This window comes from Trichomycterus rosablanca, chromosome 6 (genome assembly GCF_030014385.1).
Source record: "Trichomycterus rosablanca isolate fTriRos1 chromosome 6, fTriRos1.hap1, whole genome shotgun sequence".
Lineage (NCBI taxonomy): Eukaryota > Metazoa > Chordata > Actinopteri > Siluriformes > Trichomycteridae > Trichomycterus > Trichomycterus rosablanca.
Genome location: NC_085993.1, coordinates 463,731 through 476,610, shown reverse-complemented (window position 1 = coordinate 476,610; position 12,880 = coordinate 463,731). Strand labels below are relative to the sequence as shown.

The 12,880-nt window shown below is 45.3% G+C and overlaps 1 protein-coding gene across 1 annotated transcript; it reads left to right on the top strand.

Moving 5' to 3' along the window:
* The first annotated feature begins 914 nt into the window (after window positions 1-914).
* misp3 (MISP family member 3) lies at window positions 915-8,045 on the top strand. The gene is made up of 4 exons (XM_062997124.1): window positions 915-2,268; window positions 5,390-5,575; window positions 5,957-6,589; window positions 8,020-8,045. The coding sequence occupies exons 1-4, from the start codon at window positions 915-917 to the stop codon at window positions 8,043-8,045; spliced, it is 2,199 nt and encodes a 732-aa protein (XP_062853194.1).
* Window positions 8,046-12,880: the final 4,835 nt, after the last annotated feature.

Here is a 12,880-nt window from a genome sequence, read left to right as displayed (position 1 = left end):
TTATAATATTTATTATTAATTATATATATATTTTTTTATTAATATTATTATTATATTTATTATTATTATTATTAATTATATATATATTTTATTAATATTATTATATTTATTATTATTATTATTATATTTATTATTAATTATATTATTTATTATTATTTGTATTAATATTATTATTATATTTATTATTAATGATATTATTATTATATTCATTATTAATGATATTATAATTATTATTTAATTTATTGTTATTTTATTTATTATAATTATCGGCTGAATTGTGCAGATTCTTTATGATTTTCTGAGAAGATACAGACAGGAGAGGATGAACTGGAGTGGGGAAACAAACGTCCCAAATCAAACCGACCAATCAGAACTCGATCCAAACTCTCAGGAGGATTCCTGTAATGAACGCATGGTTTTCTTATACATGGACATCAAACAGCATCGGACTGAGAAGAATGATGAGAAGACAGAAGAAGAAGGTTTGAGGCTGCGTTTTGAGACCAATAATAAATAAATAATAAGATGGGTGTGGCGTCCCAAATAAAATCAATAAGATCAAAGCATTCAGAGAGGCCAAAAAAGCACCAAGAACCAGAATCAGATCCACCAAGCTGCACCTCCTCTGATCTCCAGCAGGTGGAGCCCATAACGCAGGATCCGCCTCAGGACCAGGAAGTACAACAGGTGTGCAAATCAGCCCCTCCCTTGGATACGGTTGCCACCGATGCAGCCAATGGCGTGTCAGGAAACCTGAGCCCCGGTGCTTTTATGGTCAGAGAGGCTTTGATGACAGAGGCAGCCGGGGGTGGAGGGAGGCAGAGCAGACAGAGGCAGGAAGGTGGTGAGATCAGACCCACAGAGCTACAGGAGCACCGGACTGAGGAGGATCCAGCCTGGGAAACGAGACGGACATGGACCAATCCGACGACAGCCAGAGCGACAGCGGCGTGTCCACCGACTTCTCACCGAGCGGCGCCGCCGAAAACGAGACGCCCATCGAGAGAGAGATCCGGCTGGCCGCCCTGCGGGAGCAGAGTCTCCGGCGCGCCCGAGGTCTCGGCGAATCCAACGAGTTTGTGGAGATCCCTCCTCTGAGGAAGCCCATCCTCACCCAGGAACTCAACGAGCGCTTCTCCAAGGACCGCGGCAAAGAGAGGCAGAGAGCCGGGAAGAAGATGGAGCGCGAGATCAACGCCGAGGCCGAGCGTGAGAAGGTCCTGGTCCAGCTCGGACGGCTGCCTGGATTTTACGATAGAGGTCCCATTAAGCACCTTCAGCAGACAAAACTCATGTTCGAATCATTCCAGGATGGTAAAGACGTCCAGAGTGGGACGGAAACTCCAAACGCTGAGAGCTCAACCAACGACCTCAAGTCCAGCAGTCCAGAGGAACCGAAGAAGATCGAGGAACCGAAGAATATCGAGGGACCGAAGAAGATCGAGGAACCGGCAAAAAGCCCAGAGCCAATAAAGAACAAAGAACCAAAGAGCGAGGAACCTTCTTCCACTGCTTCTTCTGGAAACATCTTGAACGGTAGGAACCATTTGAGCTCTGTAGAACCTTCTCAGAATGTAGACGCCACTGCTCCTATCGTCTTCTCATCTCTTAAAGAGAGGAAGCTCATGTTCGAATCACTCAAAGATCCTCAAACATCCAAAAATCAGCAGAATGAGGCGCCCAAACCTCAACGAGAGCGCAGAAAGAGCATGGAGCTCTTCATCCAGAACCTGGACGCCAACTTTAGAGCCGTGTACGACACCAGACCCCCTCAGAGCTCCACCAATCAGAACGCTCCCTCTAAAGCAGCCCCGAAAAAGCCGGAGGTTCAGGATGATCCCCCGAGACCCGGCGGTCCGGCTCTGTCGGAGGCGGTGAAGGAGCAGGTGATCGTCCTGGAGAATCCGCCGCCCGTCTCACACGCCAACGGACAGACCTGCAGCGCCGCGAGCGTGACGGACTCGGGGAGCGGCGGATCGTTCGCCGCCGGGACCCAGAACGGTACGGACGGGCGGGACGGCGGCGGCGCGGTGCAGAACCCGTTCTTCAAGCTGCGCTCGTCGCTCTCCACACGTCCAGGAGTGCAGAAGGAAATCCAGGAGGCCAAACAGAGACACGAGGAGCTGCGCCGACAGAGGAGCAACGTGTACGGAGAGACGGCGGTGGGCACAGTAGCAGGCACGGCGGCGGGCACGGCGGCGTCCAGCAGCGGCCAATCAGCACGCGCCGAAGCCAACGGCACAGAACACACTCCCATCATAACGCCAGGTACAGTGTGTGTGTGTGTGTGTGTGTGTGTGTTATAGTGCTGTGAAAAAGTATTTGCACCCTCTAATCTTCCAGGTTTTGTCGCACTAGCTGGTTCAGATTCTTGAAGAACCAAAACACGCTTGTAACTCGTGTGGAAAAGTATTTGCCCCCTTAACTTAATAAAACGACATGGCCAAAAGTATTTGGACGCCTGACCGTGAGCATTATTAACAGACTGACCCTCTATGTGATCCTTTCATCTAGAACAGATACTCTTCTGAGAAGCATCTCATAAGGCTTTAAAATACAGTGAGTCTGTGTGTGGGAATTTGTGCCCGTTCAGCAGCGTAAAACATGACAGCGTTTGTGTTTGTACGGCCGGGCGCTGATTGATCAGTCGGTGTTCCGGTTCATCCCAGAGCTGTTGAGTGGGGCTGAGCTCAGGGCTCTGTGCAGGACACTGGAGCTTCTCTTTATGTCTTTATAGAGCTCACTCATGCTGGAACAGGAAAGGTCCTTCCCTAATGCTGTGACAGTGAGTTTCTGGTCCATCTTTAGTAGGAACAATTATCTAGGATCAAATAAAGATAAAGTATTTGTCCGTATATTAAATGTTTAGCAGTATCACCTCCTCTCTGCCATTGAAGGGCTTTTGGAACACAAGGTGCCCATCTCAGCTTCATTCGGCTCTTCTGCTTTGGATCATGAACTCTGTAGCACAGACTGATGATGATGTTCTCCTGCAGAGTTCATGGCTTTATCAGTTAGATAAGTTAGATCAGGCCCAGACCCTTGCACTACCACCACCACGTTTCACTGTTGCTCTGATGTTCTTACTGTGGAATGCTGTGTTAGCTTTACACCAGATGTAACGGGACCCCTGTCTCCCAAACAGGTCCACGTCCGACCCACTGAGAGACCCACCGGGGCTGGGGGTCATCACAGGGCTTTTTGGCCAATGAAAGAAGAGCCGCTGTGTTCCTCTTGGTTATCAGAGATTTTTACCCTGCAGCTCTTCCATGGACGCCACTCCGCCCGGGTCTCTATCCAGCGGTGGAACCATGAACACCGAACCAGTCTGAGCGGCGTCAGGACTGCCGTTCCCTCTGTGACTCTTCTGGACGAGTTCTTGACGTGATGGTGGATGGATTCTGATAAACTGTTTCATTGTTTATTTAATGTAATGAAAGGTAACGGCTCTCACTGTGGTACGCTGTAGTCCTGAAGTCTCAGAAACAGTGACGTATCCCTTTCAGTCTCCAATTCCCTTCCAAGCTGGCCGAGGAGAGCTGAGACTATCACGCAAGCAGATCGTGCCTGTGTGTGGGCACCCGGATGATCGATAGCACAGCTGAGATTCAAACTCTGATCTAAAAAAGTCGAAGGATAGATCATTGGACTGCTGTGCCACCCGGGCGCCTCGGACTGACACATTTTGATCACTTTCTTTAGTATGTTCACAATAAAATTATAGATGAACATGCAGGAAACTTTGCTCAGTTAAAAATGCATTTAAAGTTAATTTGAATAAACATTTATATATATATATATACAGTATATAAAGTCCTGAGGATGAAAATGGTACAGATTCAGTGGAATGTTCCGGTTACATTTGCATGACGTGTTGATGACTGAGGGGGGTAAATACTTTTGCACACAGAGCCGCTTCATGTTATATAACGTCTGCTGCTTTAATAAATAAAATTATTCTTATAAATCTGCCTCTGAGCTTCATCTGCTCCTAAAACACTGAAGTGGGTTGAATACCAACCTAAAGACGGGGGGATGGGATTGGGGGCAAATACTTTTTCACAGCACTGTTGTTTACACTGTACAGCCAAAAGTATGTGGACGCCTTCAGTACCTGATTTCTGGTGTTTAATAAAGAGAGGAATTAGTGCTGAACTGAAATACACACACTTATACACAAACACACACGCACACACTTACACACACACCTTTACACACAAAATCATATCAAATTTACAACTATACCGGTATTATCGTGAACGATATTATATCGCCCACCCCTACTGGACAGTCCCATTAACCACACCCCTAAGTCAGTGGAGGACAGTGATTTATTACTGTTCATTATGGCACGACTACAGCACTGCTTGGACTGAAACACACTGAACGTACCGTCTTTAGTTCTGTTTAGTTCTGACACCAGTTCACCTCCACACAGGCATTATTTTCTGTTAGGAGGTCAAACGGTGTTAAATGATCACGATGGATCTTTTATTTTCATCTGGGCTCGAGTTCTTCACCTCACTGTGGAAAAGTAGTGACGCGTGTTTGTGCCGCATTTTACATTTTTCCGCTGCAGTGATCGCATTTCAGTTTGGCTCTGATTCCTCTCCACAGTTCCAGCCACACCCGCTACTAACATGATTATAAAACCAATTCTATACAATAGAATATATGTTTCCAGCTTTGTGGCAACAGTATGGGGAAGGACCTTTTCTATTCTGGCATGACTGAGCCCCGGGGGTCAGAGCGAGCTCACTGTGTGATGAGTTTGCTGTGAAGGAACGGTTCTTGATCTCATTGGTGCACTCTGACTAAATAGGCACAAATTCCCACAGATATATTCTAAATTAGTGTTAAAAAAGAGGCTGGTTTCTCTTAGGGGTGTCCCAATACTTTTTCACAATGTAATTAAAGGTAGCAGCTCTCACTGTGGTGCGCTGTTGTCCCAAAGTGCAATTACTTTTGCACCCAGAGCCGGCTGATGATGATCGGTGGTGTCCCAATACTTTTGTCTCTTTACATACACGTATACAGGACGTGTACTCTACAGGCTGCTCCTAGACCTGGGTGACACTGTCCACAGTCAGATAGGCTTTACATCACCATGGTGTTAGAGCAGAAGGCATGTGGGATTTAAACCAAGCACCTGCAGGAGAAACATAATTTACATTTAAATTTTAGACATTTAGCGGACACTTTTATCCAAAGCGACTTACAGTATACAGTCTGAGCAATTAAGGGTTAAGGGCCTCGCTTAAGGGCCCAATGGTGGCAACCTGGCAGCGAACCAGTGACCTTTCGATTGCTAGTCCAGTACCTTAACCACTAGGCTACAACTGTCCTAATCAGACCACCTGATTAGGAAATGGTCATCACTGTGCTCCAGTATGCCAGTCGAGACTCGCTGGTGCACCCGGCGTGGCTGAGGGAGGGCACAGCGGGCAGGGTGCAGCCTCTGCCACCCTGACAGCTCTCTTACAGTCTAAAGGGGGCGCTACAGAAGAATTTAGAGTGTGGTCCTCCGTACGTGCTAAGGCTCTCCGTAAGAGTCCCGAGTGCACCGGGGACTCGAGTACATCCAAATTAGGATAACCAGGCTTCTGTTCTCAGACATGCTGCAGGTGGGTTGGCTTGTTCAGTTCAGCCAAACAAAGTGTTAATTACATGATTAATTCACTGCAGGGTTGAGGTCAAGGATGAATTGTGGGCCCACAGGTCGAGACCCCGGGCACTAAAGGTCTGTGTAGTCCATTTTTGTAAAGCTTGCTAGACTGTGAACACCCACGTTCCAGCAGCTTTGAGTTCTTAAGAGCCGAGCGTGCGTTTAAAACAAACAGAATTTATGCAAAACGTCCGAGCCATGGAAAAGTGCCGTAGGGAAAAGAGCCGAGTAGGGTAGTAGTGTCCAGATGTTTTGGTTCTAATCTCTTTTTCTGTCTCTCGTCTCTTAAAGAAATAAAACCACCTTCAGAATCACCTCAGGAACCCAAAGATCCTCAAACGTCCAAAAATCAGCAGAACGAAGCACCCAAGCCTTTACGCAGAAAGAGCATGGAGCTCTTCATCCAGAACCTGGACGCCACCTTCAGAGCCGCGTACGACTCCAAACCCCCTCAGACCCCCTCCACCAATCAGAACGCTCCCTCTAAAGCAGCCCCGAAAAAGCCGGAGGTTCAGGATGATCCCCCGAAACCCTGCGGTCCGGCTCTGTCGGAGGCGGTGAAGGAGCAGGTGATCGTCCTGGAGAATCCGCCGCCCGTCTCACACGCCAACGGACAGACCTGCAGCGCCGCGAGCGTGACAGACTCGGGGAGCGGCGGATCATCCGGCGCCGGGACCCAGAACGGTACGGACGGGCGGGACGGCGGCGGCGCGGTGGAGAACCCGTTCTTCAAGCTGCGCTCGTCGCTCTCCACACGTCCAGGAGTGCAGAAGGAAATCCAGGAGGCCAAACAGAGACACGAGGAGCTGCGCCGACAGAGGAGCAACCTGTACGGAGAGGCGGCGGCCACAGCAGCGTCCAGCAGTGGCCAATCAGCACGCGGAGACGCAAACGGCACAGAACACACTCCCATCATAACGCCAGGTAGTGTGTGTGTGTGTGTGTGTGTGTGTGTGTGTGTGTCTGATTAACTGATGAATCAAATCATTCAATCAGGAGTGAAGCAGGAATACAGGGTCGAGGTTTGTGTCCTATGATGATGTTTTAGAGCCACATAATCTTAATACCACAGACCTGGTTATCAAGAATTTCAGGGATTTATACAGAAAATTAAAATAAATTTCACTCATAAATGAAATGATAGAATAAATGAAGCTACGATACACAGCACAGCTACATTAATAGTTGAACGTAAACCCAGAACATCCAGCGACGGTGCGACGCTTCATGTTCTGTCTCAAATACCAAAATTCACCTCCGTGTTTCTCGTCCACAGAATCGATTGTTAGTTTACCGGACTCAGTTCCCTGAGTTGTGTTGTTAGCTGATTTATACTCCACATCTTGGACGTTTTGACTAAGCGATTGCTTATGCCTGGTTCACACTACACGATTTTTGCCCTGATTTTCGCCTGGCGACTGGTCGGCGCTAGATTTGCCGGCTCGGGAGCAACTCGCCGTTCGCGCAGCGATCGAAACTCTCAATTGCTTTGTGTGAACTATCCAACAACTCAATCAGAGTGAGAGACCAGATCGAGATATCTAGCATGTCAAATATCTGATCTGAGTTGCCCGACTGGCAGTGAGTGCTGTTTCGAACAGCCAATGAGAATGCAGGATACGGTGTGAGGGGAAACGCAGGGGAGGAGTGTAAACAGGTGGTACAGGGGTGTAATATAGTTTATATCAGAATACATCAGCACACACACACACGAGCTTTACAGTATTTCTGACCTGATCGCTCTCTACAAAACACCCACGCTGCATTGCAAACAATATGAATTAACCTCCAACTCACTATAGAACAATCCATACTGTTCATGTTGCCAAATCCACTCAGATTCATTTATTTTTCCTACTTGATTTTACGCTGCACATCAGCACACAAACTTTGATCGCTCGCTACTTGTAGACGTGTATCTTTGGACGTGGTATCATTAAACCCCTCGTCACTTCTCACGTGTGTTTCCGTGACAGAACGTAGTTTGGGAGACCAGAGAAGCTCGCCTGTGATTCCAGTTGGTGATAGATGGTGTAGTGTGAAACCCCCCATCACCGATCAGTCGTGTAGTGAGAACTGTACAGCGATCTGACGACTTGAAAAGTCGTGTAGTGTGAACTTGGCATAACTGAATTGCTGTAGGATCGCTAGGACGCCTCATAGTGCAGATTAAGCAGTAAACGTGAAGCACTTGAACGCTGCACGAATGAAAAATGTTAAATCGCTAAACACAAACATTCACAGCAAATTACAGATTACACAGGAAACACAGGCTCAGTCCACGGTCCGTGATGTGATAGAGCAGTTATAGAACTTCATAAATGCATTAAAACGGTGTTTTAATCTTTTTTAAGAACACATTGATCTCATCCTGTTCTAATCTTACAGGTGTTTTTAATCTTTTACCCTTTCCGTCCATAATATTATGACCCTAAAACGCTGATGTTCTAAGATGACGATCCCCATCACATTTCCAATCAACCAGAGCTGGGTTCAGGAATCAGTCCTGGAATATCTTGGCCTGGACCCTGTCAGGGTTTAGGTTTAAATCTTACAGAAAAACTCTGGTGAGGTTTAAAGAAATGAATTGAATGATTTGGAAGCTTCTGCAGGAGAAGAACGAGTTAAGTGAGGCGTCAGAAACTTGTTAGAACTTAGAGAAATCACTTATTACAGGTTCTTTATGAAGAAGTGAATTCCACTGGAGGTGGAACAATAGTGCACAGGGATTTGTCAAGAGATTAGGATGGATTGTGTCTGTACAGCCCCATTAACCACGCCCTAAATTCACTAGAGGATTGTGATCGAACAGGGATTATTTACTTGTCGTTGTGGCACAAATACAGCACTGCTTGGACTGAAACACACTGAATGTACCGCGTTTCATTTTGGCTCCTTTCATTTCAAGCTGATTTGTGTTTAATTCTGACACATGTTTAGAGTTTTAATGAGCCGGAAGATTCCACAAGAGAGTCAGAAGTTTGGTAGAACTTAGAGAAATCACTTATTACAGCTTCTGTATGAAGAAGGACGTTCTAACAGGTACTGAGACTGCAGGTGGAACAATAGTGCACAAGGATTCATTAGGAGAACTAGATGCTTTTTATTTTAAGTCTATATAATGTTTTAATTTAATTCTACACACATCACCACCATGCATTTTGAGGTGAGCAGGGTTGAGTATTTTGTGTATATAATACAGGTATATACACACACACCATAATGCCATACAGAGTGAATAAACCACCCAGTACATAAACGTCCTCACACCTTCTGCTCTTCTAACCATATATAGCTCTGATCCTGATGCTGGTGTTTTACAAACCTCGTGATCTTTTCAGCTCCAGGATTTGAATAGATTTAAATTAGCGCTCCGATGTGAAACATTAGCATGCGCGACAACAACAGAGAAAACAGAACAACACGACACCAGCATTAAAAATCATTCGGTACGATATAACAGCTGAGCGGGACACTAATAAATTATTAACAATAAATAAACGTACGATTGTATGAATACTGATGATGCTTTAACATAATCCTCAAAAACACTGAACATTTTATCTTAGCATGTAGCATAGAATTATTAACTTTACAGAGGAATAAGAACAGATAATAAAATAATGGATATATTATCTAAAATTAATCCACCTGTATAAGAGTAGTCTGTGTGTACAGTGTATTTATGATTTATATATGTATTGTGTATGCATAGTCAAGTCAAGTCAAGTCAACTTTATTTATATAGCGCTTTTTACAATAGACATTGTCTCAAAGCAACTATACAAAATCCAGGACCAACAGATACAAAAACCCCTGTTGAGCAAGCCGAGGGCGACTGTGGCAAGGAAAAACTCCCTGAAAATTACAGGAAGAAACCTTGAGAGGAACCAGACTCAGCAGGGCCCGTCCTTCTCGGGTGGTCTGGAGGATACTTTAAATAAATACACGATTTACACAAAGCATAGGGTTTAATGATGTACTAAAAAACAAATGGACCACAGTCAGTAACTGTATACCTACAAAGATGTATATCACAGATGTAGCTTATAAAATAAACAGTAGGTTTATGTAAATACACTGATCAGCCATAACATTAAAACCACCTCCTTGTTTCTACACTCACTGTCCATTTTATCAGCTCCACTTACCATATAGAAGCACTTTGTAGTTCTACAATTACTGACTGTAGTCCATCTGTTTCTCTACATGCTGTGCCATCAGGGAAGAAAAAATCCATTGATGGAATAACCTGGTGGTTCAGTATATTCAGCTGACCTCATTCTTTTGGCACATAACGTTGCTGAACCTAGACCCTGACCAACTGCAGTAACCCCAGATCATAGCGCTGCCCCCACAGGCTTGTACGGTAGGCACTAGGCATGATGCACCCATCACTCTGGAACAGGGTAAATCTGGACTCATCAGACCACATGACCTTCTTCCATTGCTCCAGAGTCCAATCTTTATGCTCCCTAGCAAACTGAAGCCGTTTTTGCCGGTTAGCCTCACTGACGAGTTGTTTTCTTAAGGCTACACAGCTGTTTAGTCCCAATCCCTTGAGTTCCCTTCACATTGTGCATGTGGAAATGCTCTTACTGTCACTATTAAACATCCCTGAGTTCTACTGGAGTTTTTCTACCATTTGATTTCACCAAACCGCATTCCTTCCTGGAAGATGATGTCCCCCCCCCCGTCTTTCCACTTTTTAATAATGCGCTGGACAGTTATTAACCCGATTTTAGTCGTTTCAGCTTCTCCTTAGATGTTTTCTCTGCTTGATGCCAATAATTTGACCCTTCTGAAACAGATGAACATCTTTTCCACGACCACAGGACGTGTCTTTCCACATGGTTGTTTAACAAATGAGAAGCTCCTCACTGCATCAGTTAGGGTTAAATAACTTGTTGCCAGCTGAAACAATCACCCATGCAGTAATTATCCAATGGGAGGCTCTTACCTATTTGCTTAGTTAAATCCAGATGGTGACCTTTTTTTTGGCCAGGCAGTGTACATGGTAAGTGGAGCTGATAAAATGGACAGTGAGTGTAGAAAGAAGGAGGAGCACTTTATTAGGTACACTTACAGACCCATTCCAAAAAATTTGAATATCATGGAAAAGTTGATTAATTTCCATAATTCCATTCCAAGAGTTAAACTTTCATAGATTATAGATTCAGGGCCCACAATTTAAACGATTTCAAGTATTTATTTGTTTATTTTTACATAATTTGGGCTTCCATCTCATAAAACCCACGAAAACAGGATTTCAAAAAATTAGAATACTGTGGAGAAATCAGCCCAAATTTTGCAGGGCATGAATGTTTTAAACTGAGTGTGACACTAATCACCTACTAAACTCAAAGCACCTGCACAGGTTTCCCCAGGTGTCATTAAATTGCTTCAGTTTGGTTCAATTGTCTCAGTTCGGTTCAATATGGGGAAGACTGCAGACCTAACAACTGGCCAGAAGACCATCATTGATACCCTCCATAGGATGGGTAAGCCACAAAAGTTCATAGCTAAGGAGGCTGGCTGTTCACAGAGTGCTGTGTCCAAGCATATCAATGGAAAGTCTAGTGGAAGGACAAAATGTGGCAGGAGAAGATGCACCAGCAAAAGAGATGACCGTGGGCTTCAGCGGATTATCAAAAAGAGAAGATTCAAGAATCTGGCAGAGATCCAGAAAGAGTGGAATGAGGCAGGAGTCACAGCTTCAAAAACCACCACATTCAGACGCATCCGGGAGATGGGCTACAACTGTCGGGTTCCTCGGGTCAAGCCACTTCTGAACCTGAGCCAATGTAGGAAGCGTCTCAACTGGGCCAAGGAGAAGAAGGGCTGGACCGTTGGCCATTGGTCCAAGGTCCTCTTTTCCGATGAAAGTAAAGTGTGCCTTTCATTCGGGAATCAAGGTCCAAGGGTTTGGAGGAAGACGGGTGAGGAACAGAACCCAAACTGCTTGAGGTCCAGTGTGAAATATCCACAGTCAGTCATGATTTGGGGTGCAATGTCTGGTGCAGGTGTTGGTAAACTCTGCTTTTTTAAAGCCAAGGTCACCGCAACAGTCTACCAGAATGTTTTAGAGGACTTCATGATTCCTTCTGCTGAGGATCTGTATGGAGATGCAGATTTCATCTTCCAGCAGGACCTGGCCCCTGCCCATGCCGCCAGAAGCACCAAAGCCTGGTTTGATGCCCATGCCATCACAGTGGTCGACTGGCCAGCCAACTCGCCGGACCTAAACCCGATTGAGAATCTATGGGGTATTCTCAAGAGGAAAATGAGGGCCACCAGACCCAACAACAAAGAAGAGCTGACAGCAAGCATCAGGGAAATCTGGGCTTCCATAACTCCCAGACAATGCCACAGGCTGATTGCCTCAATGCCACGTTGCATCGAGGCAGTGATTTAAGCAAAGGAATTCCCAACCAAGTATTGAAGATTGACATATCGTTTTGAAAGTACCATATTTTGATTGATTTGATGTGATCCTAATTTCTTTTTTTTCCTGCAAAAACTGAGAAGTAGTTTGGGCTGATTTCTCCACAGTATTCTAATTTTTGAAATCGTTTAAATTGTGGGCCCTGAATCTATAATCTATGAAAGTTTAACTCTTGGAATGGAATTATGGAAATAAATCAACTTTTCCATGATATTCAAATTTTTTGGAATGGGTCTGTAAGTGTACCTAATAAAGTGCTCGGTGTGTGTGTGTGTGTGTGTGTATCATGTATGTAATGTATGTAATGTGTGTGTAGTGTACTGTGTGATGTATAGTGTGTGTGTATGTTTACACATGTGGTCTCTGTTTTAGGGAAGCTGGACCGTACGTGGCCTCCTCCTGCACCACAGGAACAACCCCGAACCCAACCTGAGGTACACACGCGCGTCTGTGAGTGGGTTTTCTACCGTGTTTATACTAGATACAAGCGTACCTACTGTAGTGGTGGGGGGGTGTGTGTGTGTGTGTGGCATAAACAACAGAACCGTCACACCGCGTGTACGGTGATTTAAACAGTGTTCAGGTACCACCATATCACCTGTAAAATATAGTGATGGTAGCATCATGTCAGCTAGGGTGGCCACTTCCATAACCCCAAAAAGGAGGAACATCAGACCCCAAAAAGGAGGAACATCAGTCCCCAAAAAGGAGGAACATCAGACCCCAAAAAGGAGGAACATCAGTCCCCAAAAAGAGGAACATCAGACCCC

Bases quoted from the DNA above. Each gene is read 5' to 3' on its own strand.
- misp3 (XM_062997124.1), top strand. From the start codon at position 915: ATGGACCAATCCGACGACAGCCAGAGCGACAGCGGCGTGTCCACCGAC. The intron at 5,576-5,956 runs GTACATCCAAAT...CGTCTCTTAAAG, and splicing joins CGAGTGCACCGGGGACTCGA to AAATAAAACCACCTTCAGAA. The intron at 6,590-8,019 runs GTAGTGTGTGTG...ATCTTTTTTAAG, and splicing joins CACTCCCATCATAACGCCAG to AACACATTGATCTCATCCTG.